This window comes from Dunckerocampus dactyliophorus, chromosome 12 (genome assembly GCF_027744805.1).
Source record: "Dunckerocampus dactyliophorus isolate RoL2022-P2 chromosome 12, RoL_Ddac_1.1, whole genome shotgun sequence".
Classification (NCBI taxonomy): domain Eukaryota; kingdom Metazoa; phylum Chordata; class Actinopteri; order Syngnathiformes; family Syngnathidae; genus Dunckerocampus; species Dunckerocampus dactyliophorus.
In genome coordinates, this window is record NC_072830.1 from 18,238,118 (window position 1) to 18,260,499 (window position 22,382).

The 22,382-nt window shown below is 40.1% G+C and overlaps 1 protein-coding gene across 1 annotated transcript in view; it reads right to left on the reverse strand.

Annotated features, from left to right (window-relative positions):
• nlk2 (nemo-like kinase, type 2) overlaps positions 1-22,022 on the reverse strand; it is a 35,916-nt gene extending 13,894 nt beyond the window's left edge. The window contains exons 1-10 of the mRNA XM_054794059.1: positions 20,474-22,022; positions 12,020-12,149; positions 11,682-11,737; positions 7,708-7,814; positions 6,862-6,947; positions 6,489-6,698; positions 3,883-3,984; positions 2,440-2,526; positions 2,106-2,304; positions 136-229 (exon numbers count right to left, since the gene is read on the reverse strand). Of these exons, the coding sequence (XP_054650034.1) occupies positions 136-229; positions 2,106-2,304; positions 2,440-2,526; positions 3,883-3,984; positions 6,489-6,698; positions 6,862-6,947; positions 7,708-7,814; positions 11,682-11,737; positions 12,020-12,149; positions 20,474-20,940 (1,538 nt within the window). The 5' untranslated portion in view covers positions 20,941-22,022. The remainder of the gene's footprint in view (positions 1-135; positions 230-2,105; positions 2,305-2,439; positions 2,527-3,882; positions 3,985-6,488; positions 6,699-6,861; positions 6,948-7,707; positions 7,815-11,681; positions 11,738-12,019; positions 12,150-20,473) is intronic.
• Between the last annotated feature and the right edge of the window lie 360 nt (positions 22,023-22,382).

Consider the following 22,382-nt stretch of genomic DNA (forward strand, 5'->3'; position numbering starts at 1 on the left):
CCAACTGATTTTCATTATTCCTGTAACAGTGACAAAGTTTCTATTCTATTCTATTCTATATTCTTGTAGGCAACTGCAGGTTTTACATGAGTTGATGTGTACAAAATACAGAGAATAGAGAATAGAGCCTCCCACCTGATAAAGCTTTTGAATGCAGCTGACTGAGGGTTGATGCAGAGTGGAACTCGACTCCCCTTTTGCTGTTCCAAAATGAACTGATGAATGATCTCTGTGGGAGAGAACAGACGCAGTGAATAATTAACATTAAGCATTGTGGCATAATCTCCTTCTCGCAGGTGTTGATGACGACGAAATTGATTCATCAAAGACAGAAAAGGATGCTGGGAAAATCAAATGATATAAAAATAAAATACCTTAAATTCGTACCGTATAAGCCGCACCGACTAAATTTACAGGAAAAAACAGTTTTGTAGAAATATAAGCCGCACCGGTGTATAAGCCGCACATGTCCACATAAAATGGCATAGCACACTCACAACAAGCTTATCAACCCATTGGAAACTACAGGATGTCAGTATATAAAACAGTATAACAATATAACAGTCTGACTCACAGTGTCATCTAATGAAGAACACCAAACTAATCACACAGCAACTTAACGCTCAAAAGGTGTGCCTCATAAACATACAAACATGTACCAGTGTGAGTTTAAAATGGAAAAAAAAACAACTTTTTAAAGTTTTCCCATAATGTATTTAATCTGAGCAAACATTTCATTGGATGACAAGCCGCAAAATGGATGGATGGTGTTGCAATACTGCCTCTGTCCACCAGAGGACGCCAGAGGAGCCCAGAGGGAGGCTGAAAGCAATGAATGAATGTAAAATCAGCAGATACGGAGCCACAGCCGATCTATTGGAGCACCCCTAAGTGTTATATATATACACTGACCTGCAGTGTCTAATGGGTTGACGGGCTTGTTGTGGGTGCACTGATAGCTCATGATTGGCTCCTGCCGAGCTACTGTTTCCTCACTGAGTCACAAGTGGCACAGTGTTTAAACAGTTAGTAGTTCTTAAGTAAAGGAAATGTCATGAGATTAGAATTTAGCATAGATTAGCTGCACCGCTATATAAACTGCAAGATTCAAAGTTTGAGAAAAAAGTAGCGGCTCCTACACCAGAATTTTACAGTATACTGGGCTAAACTAACAAGTGATTAATGAAGCAATCGGTTAGACTTACACACCAATTACAGGCTGTTTTTGAGACTGCCTGCAAGTTGGCTACAAACCAGCTGCGAGGCTGCATGAAAGGGACGGCACTTCACTTCTGGAGTGTTGTTGTGGGTGTAACTGGGTACAGGTACCCCAGTGGGACCAGAAGTGGAGATAAGGGGGACAGTTAACCAGTGCCCTGGCAGTCTCGATCGTACATTCCCAAGCTATCATCCCCAGCCCCACACTCCATTCCCCTGGGCCACTTAACCAGGCACGGGGCCACTGTTGCTCTGAGGAAACATCCATGGTTCAGAAAGCGGCCACACCACCTGAGTGATTTAGTTTGTTTTCTCATTAGTGAGGTACTTTAAAGCCAGTGCAGCATAACAGACTGGGTTATGTTAGCATTGATAATGTTCATATTGGCGTTTGTAAGAGTGTAGGTTATGGTTTGTCAATAAATCTTCCAAAGAGCACCAGCTTTAAGCAAGCAAGAAACAATTGCAGTACCAAAATTCTTTGACAAGTCTACTTTCCAAAATGCATGCGCGTAATCAACACGTGCTGAGCCCTGACCCACCTCTTCCGATCGCTCAAAACTACGCTTTTCACAAGGTTCTTTAACCTTTCTCACACAATGTGAGGTTAAAAAAAATGCCACAGATAGTAACGGAAGAGCATCATTCTAAATAAGGTACTTATGCACCAATAAGATAAATTGTAGGTCAGACAGAGTGCAAAAAGGGAACATATTGGCAATTTAGTTGATGCTCATATTAACATATAATAACGCCACAGTCCAACCAAAAGTCCAAATATGCTTCCATATTGATTTTGACACATTATGGGTAATACTAAACCAGCAAAGACAGTAGTTCAAACTCGATTTAATGGCCAACAACACCTCCCTGAATGTTAAACGTACCTTTGACTTGTCTCACAGAGCTTAGATTCTTCTCAAAGCCATCATCAAACTTGGGGTTGGTGACAGGCTCAAAGTCACTTGTGTAAACCCGGCCAGAGGATGTTGTGTAGCAGCATTTGCACATGCATGTATGGTAGCGCAGTCGACCCTCATCCAGGTATGGGTGAGCCAGGGCATCCTTTGCTGAAATCCGCTTAGACTGGGAACAATGTAAATAATTTGTTACATTTAGGAATCTTAGTAACCTGTGTTCTCTTCGCAAAATAAATATGGCAGTGGCAGTTGCAGCAGAGGGCTCAAACTATATAAATTCCAGTCAGATACAATAACTTACTGGATCAAAAACAAGCATTCTGCAGAGGAGATGGACAGCTTCATGAGTTGCTTGGCTGGACAGTGTGTAAAGAACAGGAAGGGATGGCTGCAAACCAAGAAAACATCACAACATTAGCCTTCTTCCCACATCTAGTTTGTCGCGCTACATATATTACACTCTTCACACAGTGAATATAATCATACAAATGACACCACGATATATAACTTTTTGGAAATCTAATGTGATGAGCCATTTCTTGATTAAAAAAAAAAAAAACAACATCCAGCTAAATATTAAATAAAAAATAAATGTTAACAATGCTGCACACACACTATTACCGAGGGTGGATCATCATGATGGGGTTGTTTTTATTTAGCTGGAAGCACCACACAATAGTATGACAGGGACAACATCAAACAAAAAAGTCAGTCTATTCTACAGCAATTCAATTACATTTATTTATATAGCTCCAAATTCCAACTCATTATCTCATGGCACTTTACACATGAAGGTCACACACACAAATAAACTGAGAGCCAACTAAAATCCCACGAGCAAGCACTTGGCGACGGAGGTACGGCTGGGGTCCCCAACCACCGGGCCATGGCCCGGCACCGGTCCATGGGCAGTGCCAAACTGGGCCAGGGGAAGCATTCAGGTCTAATGATAACTTAAAAAAGAAACATTTGTGAATAACTACATCTAATTTTATGTAAATGCATGTCAATTTTGGAAATATGGGCCATTAATTTATTTTTTTAAATAATATACAGTTACAAATCACATAGTTTTTGCATGTATATGTTGTTTGTTGCGAGGGGCCTCCCCTCACACTTTGTTCGATGGTCCTTGAACGCACCATCGTGTGTGTGCCAACTTTCTCCCACGCTGCACAGACTACTATACTGTATTTTTACCATTTTTCTTTTACCCCATATTTGGTCCCAAATGCTGATACTATGTAGGTATGCATAAAGGTAAGTTTTGATAACATTAAGTGGTAATGTGCATTTTTGTTGGTGCATAACCTGAAGTTAATTCATGCTAGCACACTGCCTTTTACCACACACTTCAAACGACGACGTAATAATCTTCTCTCTGAAAAGCAAACTCCAGGCTCGTGGTGGATGGTGGGTCTGTACTAATTTTGTGCTTTTAATTTGATGATGCTACTGTCTTAGTTTTACACAATACATAAGATAATCAATCACTGCATAATTTGAAGCCAAAGTGTGATATCAATTGCCTTAAAACAAAACACATCAACCTAACTGATTTAAAGAAAACCACATTTTAGTGGCCAAATAATCACTCTTGTGATTTATCGTTCATTGTGTTTTGACATGTTCTTTTCCTTGATTTGTCCAATGCTGTATTTTTGCTTGTGCCCAAAGGTCATCACTAAAATAAGTCACGTGACAACTTAACATGAAAAACAATACTTACAACAGAAGTCTTTACCTGTTTGTTAGGTCCTCTGAGAATGTGTGCACGAGCACCTTCACATGCTGTCCTCATTGCCTCCATAGAGGGAGTTCCCAACAAGTCAGTGATCAAATCCAGCTAGTGATGGACAAAAATATTAATTTTACATTATACTTGTATATACACTGCATATAAAGTATATGCTGCAAGCATTAAAATAATGGATAAAAACAAATTTATGATTTGTGTTTCGTAGATCCTCATTTCCTAAAGTGGGTTACCCTTAGGGGTACGCGGATTGCCGGGCGGGAGGGTACAGCAATAAAAATTTATAACAGCATGACTACATGAGTGCCTAACACTGATTGTTGATTGTGCGTCTAGAGTAGTTTATATTCTCAAAATTTGACATCATATGAAATCCCACACAGCTCAGTACGCTCTACAAAACACCCGTTGCATGCAATGACTGCTGCAACGTACACCTTCGCTAACAATGGGTTTCACAGCCCTAAGACAAATTAATGACCTAAAACTAGTTGCTGAAGTAATCAACTTGCAGGTCTTTGGATGTTTTTTAACGTGGCGTTTTTTTCCCCCACAGTTCGTACCAACCTTCAAAGACTTCTCTCATTGATTTTCCTCTTCCCGCCACTTCCAGGGAGGTTATGACAGTTCCATGCTTTGAAAACTTTTTAATAACATTGCGCACTGTTGAAACAGGGATACCAAGGTCCTTGGAGATGGCCTTGTATCCTTTAGAGATCATGTGTTTTCTAATAATATCACTTCTGAGGTCTTGAGATGGCACCTTTGTCTTCACCATTGGGACCAACAAACAAAAAAAATAACATGTAGCTTTTTAAAAACATTTAGGTCATAATTAATTGCCTAATTCGAGTCATGTGGGTGCTGACAGTTTAACACAGGTGATTTTAATTTCTGATTTGTCACAGGTGAGTCAAATGGGTTTTTCCCCGCCCACACTGATTTAAGGGGTGCCAATACCTGTGTCACAGCAATCCTTCACTTTATCTATTTTTTTCTCTTATTTTGTTTTAAATAGTTGTTTTATCATTTGCTGTTCTGTATCAAACATTAGTTGTCTGTAGCCCAAAGCTGTTTCACTAGATTCATTTTTTCCAGGAGATATTCAAGATTCAAGAGAGTTTTATTGTCATGTGCATAGTACAACAGCAGTTATACCATGCAATGAAAATCTTATTCTGTTCATTCTCCCAAGAAAAGAAAGAAAACAAATGAAAGAATAAGAACATAAGAAACATAAACACATAAACATATATACCAATAAATTAAGCAACAACAACAGACGAGACATTAATACAAGTAAATAATACAAATTCTACATTATGTACTTAAATTTCATGGGTGCCAATCATGACCAGGACTGTATGTGCTGCGCGTACACTGTTATGTCAATTGGACTCGCTGCTGCAGCAGCTGTACGCACTGGGGGCTAAACTTTGCATAGAAACACGCCCACAAATGTTGCTCAGATTGCAATTAGAGATGTCCACCATCTGTTGGTGTAAAGTATTAACTACAATGCAATGTTGCAATTTCGCAACTTTGGCGCTTAAAGGGCTGTATCGGCCTTCATGATAGCGAAAAAATCTAAGACCGATACTGACCGATATTACATTTTTATGCCAATATCGGGCTGATAACATTGGCGGCCGATATTATTGGACATTCCTAATAATTGTGAAATTTTGGGGGGGTTTTTTTGTTTCTTTTTTGGCAATTGGGTACCGGTAATCCTAATCCGGTCAGGATATAAAATGAAGTTGGTGTAACAGCCTTACCTCTTTTAAATTATATGCTGTTGATTGTTGTCGTGTATGTAAGAAGCTGCTGACACAAGTTGCACTTCACTTTCTTTAGCTCATCTTTAACCTTTTCAAAATACTTCCACACTTCAGATGATTTTTCATAGCCATCATGAGTCAAATCAGTAGGTGTTGACAGCCTTCCCAGCATTCAAAAATAGAGCTCACCTCAGTTCTTCTGGATTGTGCCAGTGAAGCGGGTGATTTTATATATGTGTGGTAAGTATAGGTCTTACGTTTAAACACACTGGTAATTTTCAATTCTTTCTTAACACAAATTAGGCTGATTGTGCGTCAAAATATGCTATTTGTAACAAAAAAGACATTAAATGCCATGGGCACCCCTATGTAGTCAGAATGGTACAATCTTGATCACATGACATTTTTATACTGTAATTATGGCTGAATGACAACAGCGGGATTGCTGTAGAAAAGTTAGCCTGTTATTAGAAATAGACACAGGGAGTGTATGAGGCATATACTAAAACACTTGTTTGAACCATAGTCAACACTTCATAGTTCTCTCCTTCTATGGACTTAAAAGTATTTCCTAAAGCTTGTTCTAATTCAGCATGCAGAACGTCACTGCCATCTACAGCCCACACCCTGAATAGCAGCTCAGAAATACACTATACTGTCCACCCTTCGCTACGATTCGACGGCGAGATTTATTGTCGAATAAGACTTCTCCGAATTGAATTGTCGGATAGTCGAATATTCATAGACACCCCTATTAATCAGAAAAACAGATGTGACTTTTAAATGTTACAAACTAAGTTAACTATTATTTACCTGCTGGATGGGACTTTGGGCTTGGAAGAGAATTCGTCGCCCCAGCAGCTCAGCAAAGATACAGCCCACAGACCAGATATCAATGGAGTTGGCATAGTGGCGGCTCCCCATCAGGATCTCTGGGGCTCTGTAGTATTGTGTCACCACTTCCTGAGTCATGTGCCGCGACTCATCAGTTTCCTCTACCCTTGCCAGGCCAAAATCACAGATCTGGAATAAATTCATTCAAAGGTTCAGCTGCTACTTACCATGTAGTTTTACAGTATATACATTTGTGACAATTTTCATACAGTTGTAGTAGGTAAAGTAAAAAATAAATGGTACGGCATTGTACAAAAGCGAAATGCATCTCAAATGATATCTCCTCACGCACCTTTAGTACACAGTTGCTGTTGACCAAGAGGTTGCCTGGTTTAATGTCTCGATGAAGAATGCCAGCAGAATGAAGGTATTTAAGTCCTGGTCATAGTGGTTTGGAATTGTGGCAGATGGATGGATGGATGGACAAGAATGGGATGTTAAAACATATTTTCAGAATATATAGGATTTATGATATGCAGTATCCTGAAGCATTAATATAGGTCTGCACAAAAACAATTAGAATCTTGATGCACACCAACATTCAATTGAATTTCTACATGACAATTTTTCATTTGTATTTTAGCAAGCAAGCTGCATCACACACAAAATGCTGCCATTGTACTCAAGGACTCGTCGTTCACATGCAGGTCGACTTCCTAATTGCTCTCTCCCATCCCCAGCGTGCCTCGGTGGCTATATTTCGCATTAACTGACATTTCTTTTTACTTGTCTTTATTATGTGCATGAATGTACTGTTGAGTGAGCAAGCCTGCCTAATTTTAACGTGTTGGATTATTTTATGGACAGTCTTTTTATGAATTTCCATCAATAAGGTCCCCTGTCAACTTCTTTAAAGCAGAACTACAAGTAGACAATGAGGATAATAACCATAAAAAACAGTTATATCTTTAAAACATGGCCCCAATGTGGTGTGTGTGCACCCGTTTGAGGAAAAAAAGACCCCAGAGAATAGTCATCTCAAATCTAAGCAAGAAAATCATGATTCACATTTTTTGCAGATTTGTGCAGCACTACATCAATACAACAATCATGGTGGCAAATATTTACATGTCTTCCTCAGGCTGCAGTTCTTTCAAAATGTTAAAAACTGATTGTGTATACATTAAAAATATCCTACCTCGTAGAATCTGATAGAGAAAAACTTTGGCGTGGTCTGAGCTCAGAGGCTGTGGCGAGACGATGATCTTATGGAGGTCACTTTGCATCAGTTCAGTCACTACATAGCTGGCCAATGGTAAGTTAAGGCAAAAATAGAAAACATGAGCAAGAGCATAAAGAAAGAAAGACACCTTTATAATAAATGCAATGGTTTTTACTTTAATGTATTGAAGTCACTACAACAAAATTAACAGAACGGGGGACAGGACTTTGGAACTGTGGAGTTCCTGTTTGAGTAGTTTGCAACTACTTGTATCTGTGACCAGCACAGAAGTCCAATAAGAAATCACCACCCGGGTTCAGATCAGGGGGGCCGTTCCTCCCAATCACGCCTCTCCAGGTCTCACTGTCGCTGCCAACGTGAGCGTTTAAGTCCTCCAGCAGAACAAGGGAAAGAATTGCCACCCCTGCCCGTTGCCTCTCACTGCTGGCAATGCCAAAGTGGAACAAAGTCTCAAGAGGACTGGTTCCAGAACCCTTGCTGTGCGTTGAGGTGAGTGCGAGGTGAGTCTCAACCTCATGCACCAGCTCAGGATCTTTCCCTACCAGAGAGGTGACAGTCCAGGTCCAGGAGCTATAGCTTCTGTAGCCGAGGATCAGACCGCTAAGGTCCCCGCCTTCGGCTGCCACCCAGCTCACTCTGCACCCGACCCCTTTGACCCCTCCCATGAGTAGTGATCTCACTGGAGGGGGGACATGTGTCGTCTCTTGGGCTGGGCCCCAAGAGTGTAGGCCCGGCCACTAGACGCTCGCCATTGTGCCCCTCCTCCAGGTTTGGCTCCGGAGGGAGGCCCCAGTGACCTGTGTCCGAACAAGAGAAAACTTGGTCCAATGTTATTACTCTTTAATAGAGTCTTTTGAGCCACTCTTTGTCTGGTCACTCCCCAAGCACCTGTTTGTCAAGGGTGGCCCTATAACTGACAACTTAGCTCCTAGGATCATTGGGGCACGCAAACTCCTCCCCTGCAATATGGTGGTAGCTCAAAAGAGGGGAGTACTATGTTGTAGATGTAACTTGACTCAACGGCACACATTCTTCAAATTCAATTTAATTCATAGTTTGTTTCGTAGCCAAAAGACCATCCGACGAATTCAGGTACCATCTTTTATTCTGGTAGTATAGCTTGATTTAAATAAAAAAAAGTATTATCATCTGATAGGACTTTAATGTTAAGATGTATATATTTTTGCTCAGTCTCCCATTCATCCATTCTTAAACCACTTCACCTCTTCAGAGTCAGGGGGACAATAGCCTATCGCAGCAAACTTACAAGAGGTGCAGGGCTATGTTTTCATAGTCCACCATTTGGAAAGAAACAAAGCCTATGGATTTACAAATTGCTTATGCTATGCACAAAATGCCACATGGTCTGAAGGCTGATGAAAGGTATTAAAAAAAAAAAAAAGAAAAAGGCGAGAAATTGTGAAAAAATGATCTCAATCTGTGCCTGCCTATAAATTGAACCACAGATGGGTGATTCATTTTGGTGTTACACTGATGACACACAAGAAAATGCTGTATGAGAGACTTCCTATTAACCATCTGCTTGGAAGTCACAGTAACTAAATGTATGAAAGTAGCCACTCGAAGGCAGTAACCATCAGTAAGAAATATTTACTGAATAGGGAAAAAGGTAAGAGACAGAACAGAGAGTAAAACAACAGGACTGGTCTGAAGCAGGTGTTTAAAAACTGTTGTCACTTTAATGTTTTTGTTATGCGCATGTAGCGCACACCACCACAGTACTTATTAGTTACTGCATGGGGTAAATACTTAGCCATATTAGTTTATCAAATGCATCGTTTTATGTTCCTATGATCGAAAGAGCGCAAAGCATGCGGCACATCAGGATATAAAACCATACCAACGCTTTGAAGTAATTGGCATAGTCTCATTTTGCTATGAACTTGGTTACTGGTTGTCCCTGTGCAGTTTTGAATTAGCTTTCTGTCATGTGAGTCACAAATAGGTTCCAATTTTAATAATCACATATTATATCGTGATTATATTTACTTTCTACGCATTATTTGATGCAACACGATAATACAATGTTCTTATATCCCTATTATAACGTTTTTGTTATCAAACCTTTTTAAAATAAACTGTACAATACAGGAGCTCCTTGGCCTACGTTCAAGTTCTGTTTCGACGACGAAACAGTCATGAAAAATTAATAAAAATTCTTTCATCCCTGTGGTTTTCATGCACACTGGAAGGGGAGCAGCAAGGGAGGGAGTGGCAAGTTTATCGGGGCGAGAAAGTCTCAATTATAAGACTACTACACTGCTTAATTATCACTGTCCATTTGATAGGAGCAGATCCTTTCAAATAGACATGAATTTACCACTGAAACTAATTTCACTTCACTTTTCACTTTCATTTGACATGAGTGCGTCCTAAAAATGGCAATGAGCACAAAATGGAACACAAGGACCACCTGTAGTTTTACGGTATATGTGACTATACGGTTACCACAAATTTGTTAGCCTCAATTTGATGGTAAAACAAAAACAATCATTAAATGCTGCGGTACTTAAGACTTATCCAAATTTGAAGGTTGAAACAGGCCCTCTGAGAGCAACCATCACTCCAATGTGTCCCGCTATGAAAAATGAGTGACACCTGTGTTTTAGGGGGGTGGGGGGGATCACGTATTTGATATTTGATCCCTTGTTGACTTTGTTTACCCCTTTACAAAGAACAGTGAAAACTGTCATGTTAGGTTTACTTTAACAGAGAGAGACAGAATGTATTTTGTTTTTGACTGAGTGACATAACTTACAACATAGTACTTGGTGGAGCAACCCTTGTTGGCAAGGGGAGAGGTCAGTTGGTCTTGTATTTGGTTACAGACAAATGCCCTTTGTTCACTTGCGTTAATACTTCTTTCTCCATAAATGAACACTTATCCACTGTTACTCTGCCACACTTTTGATGTTTTTCCATCCAGTCATCATGAGAATCCAGAGCCAAGCCATTTACTCAACTGTAACTATGCCCCTTGCCTAGCCTCTGGTCACTGCTGCTCAAATGTAATTCAAATATAACTGTCTTTAAAATCAGGGGTTCTCAAAACTTTTGGGACCACGGCCGCCTTGCAGAAGAGAACATCTTTATAATCCTCATGCAGATTGAAAAAAAATTCATAAATTTTACAAACAAATTTGTAATTATAATGTAAATGTAATGTAATGTAAATAAATGTGAAATAGATGCTATAAGGATTATTTCTACAGTACTTCAAATCATTTCAACCTAAATACTTCAAACCGGTTTCATAGAAATTAAATCAAATTCTAATTTTCCAGGAACAAATCTTGAAGCTGACAGTAAATGAAAAACACTTACTACTAGGGGTGTGCCAATGAGGAAATATGTCATCTTACCAATAAATCAGAAAACATTAAGAAATAGCTTCAACCACTGATTGGCGGTGTGGCAGTAAAAAGATGTTGCAGCTGAGTGCATATCTTGTCATGCACGAGTTTCCCGTGGTGGCACAGAACTTGGGACCGACCTCATCGTCAATATGAAACGGCATCACACGAGAAAAAAGTATGTAGGATTCATGCTTTTTTTAATATTCCAGGACAGGGGCAAACACTTTTTCACACCACTATATAAAAAGTTATCTGTATTGGCCTTGAGAATCAGGAAGTTATCTGTATAAAAATGGCATGCATCACTAGTTGCTACTGTTCTAGCTACTTAATTGGTTCAAATTTAACATAATGACAGCAATATTATTACTACTTACTGCTTCTAATTGAAATTTTAACATGTAAATGTTAATTAAGCCTGGGCTTCATAGATTCATATCATGAAAACACATGACACATTTTGGTGGACAACTATAAATCCATAGTATCCCTGTTTTTCCTGATGGGATACAATTACAGCAATAGATTAGATTATGGCATTTTGAAGGATACATTTCCTCAAAGTAGTCAATGTGTGGAGGCTGAAGGATGTCAAGCGCAGAGAGCACCTGAGGAGAAAGTTGAAACATGGTTTGACACATTTGCATCGGCTTTTTGATTACATCACTACGCCGTCATTTCAAAACGGAGACAGGCGTGGACTAACAAAAGTCATTAGCATTACAGGCACACAAAACTGTGTGTTCCCAACAGGGCTTACGAAAATCATTTTTAAACTGTCTAAACTCTGCTATATATAGATAGTCTGACCACAGTATAAAAACAATATGTGTGTATTAGGACCTGCAATAAACAATGTGGTATTTGTACATAATATGCTGTGCACTTACGTTTTCATGCTTAAAGAAACATAACATCTTCAATTCTCGAAATACCCTCTTGCAAGAAACAAGGTTTTGGAAGACATTGGGCATCTTTTTGAGGGCAACACGCTTCCCATCTCTGGGGTCTGTGACTGACCTTGGAGAAGAATGACAAGTACCATTAGTTATAATACTGTAAATGGTTCTTTGAGGAGCCAGCAGCAGTTTCAGGATCAGTCATTATGAAGAAGGTCTGATCATCTCAGAATATTTCAATAATTCATATATACAGCATACCCCAATAATTATTTCCTAAATGGAATAAAATCCGGGCAAGCTTTATAGTACACAGCAATAGCGGTGATTCAGTTATGAAATTAATAAAGGAAATGTATAAATAAACTTGTTTCATAATCCTTACGGTATTAAAATGACACTGAATGGATCACAAATCCTCCAGGTTTCCCAGCAGGCTTCATCAGTTCATCCTCAAAGACTAGTCAGTCTGACTAAGTAGGACAGTCCAAGTCTGAGCAATTGGTGCAGGACCCTCTAAATGTAGAGGCATGTTCAAACAACAAAAGGTTTTGTATTTTTGTGGTGCCAAATAACAGTTCTTATACAATAGAGTGGGGCCTCTGCCAGTCGTATGGGTGGAATCAGATCAATCCCCTCATCTCCTAAAGAATCAATAACTTAATGCATGTCTGTTTTCCGTGTCTCTCACCTCCAAACAAGTAGGAAGAGTGTTCACTCTGAGGATTGGTTCAACACCAAGACAATTTATAGAACAAGGGCGTTCCATAGAACAACTGAGTGAGACATCTTGTCAGTCATACAGTCGCTTTGTCTCTGTGGGGGCAGGCGGGGTAGCTCACGCTCACACACACACACACACATACATACATACACATACACACAGTGCAGCAAGGGAGCCTCGTGAGGAGCAATGCAAGGTAACGTAGTAGAGATTAGGAGGAAAAATGATTATTCTAAAGCCAAATGCCAAAGCCCCCATATGGCAATATTAACAACCAGCAAGGTGAGCCCTTCAACACTAAAGAACCAGTATGCCGAAAGTTCGAAAGTGGTAGCAACACAACGTGTCCACCTCAAACATATCCACCCGAGCCAGTTTTCTGGGGAAAAAAAAACAACACTCACCGAGACGTTTAATTGACAATTTACCGAGCGGCATAAAATGGTGCGCATTCACAGAAAGTGTAGTTTGCTACATCACAAAAGAAATGCTGCTCTCTAATGCAAATGAAAAGCCAGCATTTCAAGAAATACTCCAAACGTTTTGTAGATGGTACGATTGGTTGCCTGTGAGGAAATCAGAGCCCGACCGAAATGGGATTTTTGGGACCGAAGTCGATACCGTTATTGGAGGCTGAAAAAAAAAGCTGATATCCAATATACAGTGTTCCCTCGCTACATCGCAGTTCACCTTTCTTTGTGTTTTTTTTTTTTTTTCCCCTTCAGCGTATGAACGTGCTTTGTGTTCTGCATCCTGACTGGCTAAGGAAGAACCCACGCATTGTCCTAATTGGTCCTCATTTGCTAAAGGACTATAGGCCATTGTCAATCAATTAATCCCCTCCGTGCCTTCCTGTGCAGTACAGAATGCGTTTGGCTTGCCAAATTTACATAAATGTTCGATTGCTAGCAGTATTAAAATAAGTAACTTTAATTAGTAACATCAGGACATGCCTCTTTGTTATTTAATTTAGGCGTTGCCACAAATTTGTAGTGTTCTTTGCTTTGCTGATGCTAGAGCCCTACCAAACTTGCACACTGTAGATCTTGCATCTAACGCCTGTTGGGTCTTTTGTGAAGTGGCTCCACACCCTACTCTTCCACTTTGCCTGTGAAATTAAAATATATCCATTTAGTGCATTTTGGTAATTGGCCTACTATTTGACACTACGGTTGACGATTTTAAAATAAAAACAAGTGGCTGCATTAGGCTGAAAGTGATAATAGGCTAATGTGAGGCACTTTTATACCAAATACACTGTGTTTATAAAAGGCTTATTCACAAAAACATCTTACCAATATCGATTAGTCATATTTACTAGCTCTTCAAAAGTTCTATCTGCAGCCACTGAGTATTTGCAAACAGCTCAAAAACAAATGCTGAAGCAAACAACAAGTAAAGTGAAACGTTGACTACAAACGAAATAAATAATCAAAACACGCATCACGTTACTAGAGTTAATACAAGGGATTAAACTACATCTTATGCAAACAATGTAGCTGCTTTCAAAACATGCAATACATCAAATTACAACTACCGGTAAATACATTAATTGGAACATTTTCAAACTAATTTTAATGAAGACATTAACTTGTGAATGTATGAGCCACTGTAAATCCTGCATGGAAGTATGAAGTCAAGTGGGACGCTGTGTATATCTGCTTATCTTTATTTCACTGTATAATAGTCTCAGATAATGGTGACCATGTGAATTAACAGTTACATCTATATTCGATTATCTGACAGAGATGCAACTTACACAATGTTAAAACACTGTAATACACTCTCTAAAATTTGTGTGGAAAAAGAATAGAATGTGTTGTATATATATTTGTGTGTGTTTAGTTAATTTAAATATGGTTGTATTATAGTTAAGAATATGGTAGTGTTGTGCAATAGATGTGATAGTTATGTGAAATGACATGTTTGAACGACAGGTGTCGCTAATTCGCAAGGTTGTACAGAGCGTAGAAGTAGTAGTTCAGGAAGTCAGAACAAGAAACCCGAAAAAGTGTTACAGACGCATGTTGAACGTATGTTGTGTTACGAAGTAAAGAAAAACCAAGAAACGACACTTCTGATGTCAACTTCATTCTGTGACTAGCAACGAAGTTACAGCTAAGTTACCACAGAATGTTCTCCTGTAGTGTTATATTGTTTCACAAAGTCACAGCTTACCATGGTGTAAAAAACGGGGGGGGGACCAGTACTCAAGCAGGGAGCAGTACAGTAAGACACACAGGAACGGAGCAACAGAATGTTAATATCGGTTACATACTCACCGATATTGATTCATTGGTGATACATCATAATGAAAATACATGCCACTAACGACAATTCCCCAACTTTACAGAGTGAAAGATTACATATTAAAAATATTGCATTATTATGATATATTATTATTAGGAAAGTCACAAGATCTTGTGTCACAAGATCTCGCAAGATTAAAACGTTCCCCAAAAAAAAAAAAAAAAAAAGACTTGCAGTCACGAGAATTGGAATGCTAATAAATTAACTGATCACACAATAAAAGGAAAATTAACCTGATGTATGTGCAAGCATGTCTGTTTTCCTCGCCTCCCGCCTCCGAACAGGCAGGAAGAGAGTTCACTCTTTGCATTGGTTTCAGCACCTTGACGCGTTTGTTCCATAGAACATGGCATGAATGGAGTGAGCCCTTTTGTCAGTCATACAGTCTTTGTCTGGGTGAGTAGAGGCGGGGCTGGTAACATACACAGAAAATTTAATTAGTAGGTTGCAGTATGTCATATTTTTTATGCTACTTTTCTTAAAAGTAATGTTAAAATCTTGTCTCGTTCTCGCAGACCCAATCTCGTGTTTTGTCTCGCCTCGTCTCGTGAAGGGAGTGTCTCGTGACATCCCTAATTATTATACATTGTGATTATGATATATATCATAACAGTGGTTTATTTTTTTTTTACATCGTTTGGCATCAATTTGTGGGACAATAAGCATTTCAAAAACGTACCTGCGTTGTTTTGTGACACGGTTAAATAAAAAAAAAAGTTTGTTCGTCCGGCCATACTGTATTTTTTTTATTGTACTTTTAAGATTAAAGCTGAATCTCGTTTCGCGTCGTTCTCGTGGACCCAGTCTCGTGCATCATCTCGTGAGTTAGGCGAATCCACCCAATCAGCAAAACCGTTCTTGCCTCGACATGTCTCTACCTTGAGAGGATAAATACTTTGGATCCTGCACCAACCCCTCAGACTAGGGCTGTCCTGCCTAGTCAGACTGAAGCTGTCCCACCTAGTTGATCAGCATGAACTGATGAGGCCTAGTCGAATGAGGCAAAAAGTCTTCTAAACAACCTCAACAGTTGCGCTCCATTCAATGACCTGGATGAATGAGACTATTCACAGGCATCCTTATAGTACTGTCTGGTCCTGTCTGCTCTCTGTCCATGGGGAATGTGACTTTTCTCATTAATCTATGGGGAAGTTATTATTGAGCCCCTTGAACTCCTTAGATCTTCACAGGCTGTCCGTGGACTTTCCCATTGTTCTGATTATTGGTTGATCCATTGTCCAACAAATAATTTTATGCAAGCAAAGAGAATCTACCAACTTCAGTCACTCATTGGCGTCATTAAATAGAAGTTAACAGGGCTTGGCCTTGTCAGGTTCAAAGACATTCTCAGACCTTCAAGCACCACATGATATTTCAGTATATACTGTATGTATAATTTAGGACCTGTGTAAATGAAGAGAAAATCCAAAATAAATTGAAACGTCTGCCCCCAATTCTTGTTTGAAAACAACAACTGAAGTTATAAAAGTGATTCATTTTCAGATCACCAAGTGGTTTGGTTTTGGTTTGTTAATGTGAGTGGAAAAGGAGTTATGCTATCCTGGTATAGCATGTTTTTCACATGGTCTCAGGTTCGGCCACCTTTCCCTGATGAGTCAAAGAGCATTTAAATCCAGGGTTAGTGAGATTAAAGCCTCGTGAGGAGTGTAGCAGGTCTAGGGAGGAACCTTTTTGAAGCACCCTTCAGTAAACCCTCTCAAATAGGATCAGTCAAGGAAAACAGATGGCAGAGGAATGAAAATCCCTGTCCCTGACTGTCACTCAAACATCATGTGCCTAGACAACAAAGACCTTGTAGTATACTCAACAAAAATGTAAACGCTACACTTTTACAACTGCATGTTTTACAGTCTGAGCTATAAAAGGAATTCTAGTAACATTAGAGACAAAGTTATTATCATTTGTTATTTACATAGAGATATACCTTTTCATAAAACAACACTGAACAAACAACACTTTGATACAGCTTGGATAGAAGTGAGTACACCCCTCAGTGAAAATGTCCAAATTGGGCCCTATTAGCCATTTCCCCTCCCTGGTGTGACTTGTTAGTGTTATCACATTTCAGGTTTGAATGGGGAGCAGGTGTGTTAAATTTTGTGTTATCGCTCTCACACTAGTGACTGGGAGTTCATCATGGCACCTTGTGGCAAATAATTCTCCGATGATGTGGGGGGGGGATTTGATGCTCAACATAAAAAGGTGTTCCAAGCTATAAGATGATTGTAAACACCCTGAAATGATGGCCAAGACCATACAATGCTACCATACAACAGGCCAGGGTCGACCCAAAAATGTTGAGTGCACAAGCTCAGCGTCCTATCCAGAGGTTGTGTTTAGAATATAGATGTATGATTGTTGCCAGCAGCAAACTGGGCCACAGGACAGTATTCCAACATAACCCCAAACACACCTCCAAGTCCACCACTGCCTTGAAAGAAGCTGAGAGAGAAATATGACAGACTGGCCAAGCGTGTCTGCAGACCTGAACTCTATTGAGCACTTATGGGGCAATTTCAAACAGAAGGTGGAGGAGCGCAAGGTCCAGCGCTGGAAAATAATGGTAGCCAAACTAAACTATTATAAAATCCTGACACACTGTGCACAATTTAGACATTTTCACATAGTGGTATGCTCACTTTTGTTGCCAATGGTTTTGAAATTAATTACTGTGTGTTGACTAACTGTATTTTGAAGGGACAGTAAACTGTTATACGTACAAGACGTACAATGACTACTTTACGTTGTATCAGTGTTGTCCCATGAAAAGATTTCCTAAAACATTAGCAGAAATATGTGGCGTCTACTCACTTTTGTAAGGTACTCTATATATATATATATATATATATATATTAAAGACAATGTTGTGGTTTGACAACTCACACTAACCGCGGCTATTTTGGTTCCAACACTACTGTATTTCACTGTGATTTTCAACATTTAAAAGAGGTCCACTACAGATTGCTCCACATTGAGATACGGACAAAGTATATTAAAATTAGGGGTGAGTGGATCAGTATCGGATCAATACCAGCCTGATGAGATCTATTTTTTTCCGTTCGATTCTATGCTTATTTTCACAAATATCTGTGGTTCTGTTGTGTTGTTTATATTCTTACATTGTTGATACTGTATTGTTTTATTTATATATTGTTCATAAACTCCGGGACATGAGGGAATTGGGGGCAAAAAGCCAAATGATACAAATGACAGCCAACAGTTTTTGCTTTTGTTTACTTATTTTGCACTACTGACTTGGTATGTTCAAATAATTGTACGTAATAAGAGCGCATCATTGCATTATTTTATTCATATTTTTACACTGTCTTATATTGTTGTATTTATATATTATTAATTATTCAAACAAGTTTGACATTTTTTTTCCCTGAACTCTTTGCCATGTGTTTTATTCTGATTATAATCATCAACAAATTGAAGGCAAAAATCACTGAAAAATCTAGAAAATTTTCAAGTAAACAGTATCAGCAACTTTGGCCCTATATTTACTCAGAATCGGATTTATATCAAAATCTGCAGTATCGCCCACCCCTAATTAAGATCTCACTTTTATATGTGCCACGGCTTCCAAAAACGCTTATTTTCCCCTTTAAGTTACATATAAAAACACTTCTATACGTCTTACTGTAATGTCTTAAATGCGCATAACTATTTGTTCCTGCAAGCGCTAAGATACTGATCACACTCCTACTCCATAACTACTCCTACTCTTTTTGTCATGTTATTAGATCAATACTGATTGTGAACCACTTCAGATGATGTTGTAGTGTAAATGTTTTAAGTTGTCTTAACTTTAATCACCAAACCGTTCTATTTATGTTCTTCACATTTGGCTGAGCACCATGTTTACAAGCACCGTTGTACTGATGGAAATTCATTACTAACTCGAAGTTATTAGTAACATAAGTCAGGCGCATTGATGACTGTGTATCTGAAGATAAGGGGACTTACATTGGTAAAATATTGTAGTCACGGTAATCTCAGAGCGGCAAAAAAAAAATTATTGTTGGCCCACTGAAGGCCCAGGTACCAAATGCACCGACCGCCACTGCCAAACATTGTTGTGTTTTCAACGTGAGGTCTATTTAATTTGTTATCATTATGGTGACTGTGGTTACTAATGATGTTTTCTTACCTAATGATGTTTACTATTTGGCTAAATTAGTAGGGACAAAAAAAGCCATTTTTTTGTAATACAGAAGATCCCCGCTATTCATGTGCGGTCACGTTTCAAGGCCGTGCCCCCGCGAACAGCAAAAAAAAACCAAAAAAAAACATGAATAATGGAACCATCCGTAAAAAGCCTTAAAAGTGCCTATGTGCCTATACCAGTGGTCCTTAATGTAAATGGACTTTCACTTGTATACAGCTTTTCTACCTTCGAGGTACTCAAAGCGCTGATACTGTTATCACATTCGTCTGCTGACGACACAGCATCAGAAGCAACTGGGGGTCAGTATCTTGGCCAACCAGCAATCTTCTTGAAGTGACCTGCGGGCCACATCAGGTACACTGAAGCTTTTTGTTTGGCCCCCCATACATCACCCAAATCATGTAAACCAGTGTAACTCGAAAAATGCTTGTTCATACAGTACTTCCTCCCCTCTGCAGGGGGCAACCGCCAGGCATACACAAAACAAGGAAGCAGCATTAGCAGACGACTGCTAAAATTTTTTTAAATATGGCTCTATCAACTCTTAAAAAAGACAGAGAAAATTGGATTTTTAAAAGAAAACTGGACCACAAAATATGCAGTGGGAAAGCCAATGTACTGTTTCAAAGGAACAACCTGCGGAGGCACTTACAGACAAACATCACAAGTTTGACAGTCTATCCCCTCCCTACCATCTTGATTATTGTTGGGTAGGCCGTTTTTGGATTTTTAAATTTGGACCCGTGCAAGACTCTAGCCCGAGGTGTCAAACTCATGCCATGGAGGGCCGAGACACTGCAGGTTTTCTTTCCAGCCAGTCACTAAAGCAGGTGATTTTAATTATCAACACCTTCAGTTTGAGGGAAGGAGCTCATCAATTAAATCACCTGCTGAAGAAACTGGTTGGAGAGAAAACCTGCAGCGTCTCGGCCCTCCAGGGCACGAGTTTGACACAGGTGCTCTAGACTTTAATGGCCCTCTGTTGGATTCATAGCTGCAGCACTCTTTCTTCTGCGTATAGCGCCATCCCACCACCTTCTATTTCAGTGACCATTAAAAAAAACTATTTACAATTTAAAGCAGAGAAAAGAAATCTGCGAGAAAAGAAATCTGCGAATATGCGTGGATGCAAATAGGTGGGGGATCTACTGGAAAGTGTCTTGAGAGTGTGTAAGGAGCCAATAAAGTACATTGAACATCGAGAGGTGCTTGTACTTACCAGACAACCCCAAACGCACCATAGCCAATAGGTCTGTCAGGCTCTATATCTAGCTGCGGCTGCAGGTGGTGTGTGTGCTGCTGATGATGTTGATGGTGGTGGTGATGATGGTGCGCTTTGACAGCAGCAGCTTGAACTTGGGCAGGGGCCACAGCTGCTGCGGGGCCAGGGGCCTGTCCAGGGGCCGGGGAGGGAAAGTAAGGTTGCTGCTGACCAGGGTTGAGCATCACGGCAGCGGCAGCAGCAGCGGCAGCGGCGGTGTGCTGCTGGATGGTGTGAACGGCAGCGGCGGAGCCCGGATGCTGCAGGTGATGCTGGTCCGCGTGGTGGTGACAATGCACGTGTGGAGGCGGAAGATGCTGCAGCTGGTGGTGGTGATGAGGGTGATGGGCAGCCACCGAAGAGCCACCGTTATAAGCAGCCATCATTTTTGTAACATTTGAAGCTGTTGTGCCGCAAAGAGCCATTCACTGCCTAATTGAAGTGATGGCAGTAGCTACCAGGCTCCTGTAGCACAATCAATTAAACTTCCAGAACACTAAATAAAAACATTGAGGGTTCAAATGATGCTTAAATCTGAAATGAGTATGGCAGGGAAGTAAAATGTGGCAAACCAAGTCTTAGTTCTATCCAGACCTGACAAAGGAAACTAAGTAAAAACAAAGAAAAAACAACCCGCCCACCCCTCAATAAATAAAAAAATGGTGCCCCTAAATGTCCCTCATGGTAGAGATGGCGTCCCCCCCCCTGCTAATGAAAGTCTGATTGAGTGTATAGTGGGATCAGACACTTGTCACATGGAGAAGAAGAGCCATCATATTGTAAAAGTGTCCAAGTTCGCCACACGCTGTTCCTGCCACCTGGGCTCCAGTCTGCTTGGAAGATGCATCAATTATTCTAAATACAAGTCTCCTTAGATGTGTCTGTGTGTGTCTATATGTGTAGGCCAATAGTGGTAATCTGTGGTAAGTGGTAATTAACGCTTCTGGTCCAGTACAGAGGTGCTGTGTCCTCCAGGCCCAACTTCCAGCAGGCAGGCCCAGGTCTTGGTGACCCCTCTCACTCACATATTACTGAGATCTACCTGAGATGGGCGCATCAATCCGCCTCCTTCTTGGATAAGAATTGAGCATGACTCAAAATAGCAGATGAGAAAACATCGCAGAAAGGCTGTTTTCGCAACTTACTTCCCCGCCATCGACAGTCTTGTCAAAACAAAACAGCCGGTGGACAAAGTTGACACACAAGCACTCGATGAAGCCAACAAAAAGATGAAAGCGTCTCAATGCTTGCTTGCTGCAGAAAAACACCGTGCTAGTCAACCTGTGCTAGCTAATGGGTATCCGTGTCTCCAAATCAAAACAGTAATCCTTCCTCTCCGTCGAGAACGTGTCGTGAAGAGCTCCTGTCATAAAGAACCGGGAAGCCACTCCGATAACAGTTTACACTTTGGGCTCGCGACAACGAAGTGTCACCCGGCATGATAAACTATTAAAACACGGAGCAACGTTAAGATAAGCATTTGATCCAACATGGTGACCCAAACCTTGCTAACTGGACAGACAAGTGAGATTATGGTGGACGCTCGACCAATCGGCGATCGCAGCGCAGTGACGTAGCCGTAATCTCCTTGATTGACACCGCAGGCAGCCACTGGCTTGTGCGAGCTGCGTGACAGCCGGGCTACTGATTCTAAAGTGTCCTTTGAACCTTACAGAGTCAGCCAAAGCTCATTAACACAAGGTTTTCAACAAGGACCTCCATGCGTTTTCTTTATTTTCATGACTATTTACATTGTAGGTTCTCAAAAATATGAATGAACACATGTGGAATTATGTACTTAACAAAAATGTGTGAAATAACTATAATAATAATAAATAAGTCTTCTTTTTCAGAAGTAGCCAACCTT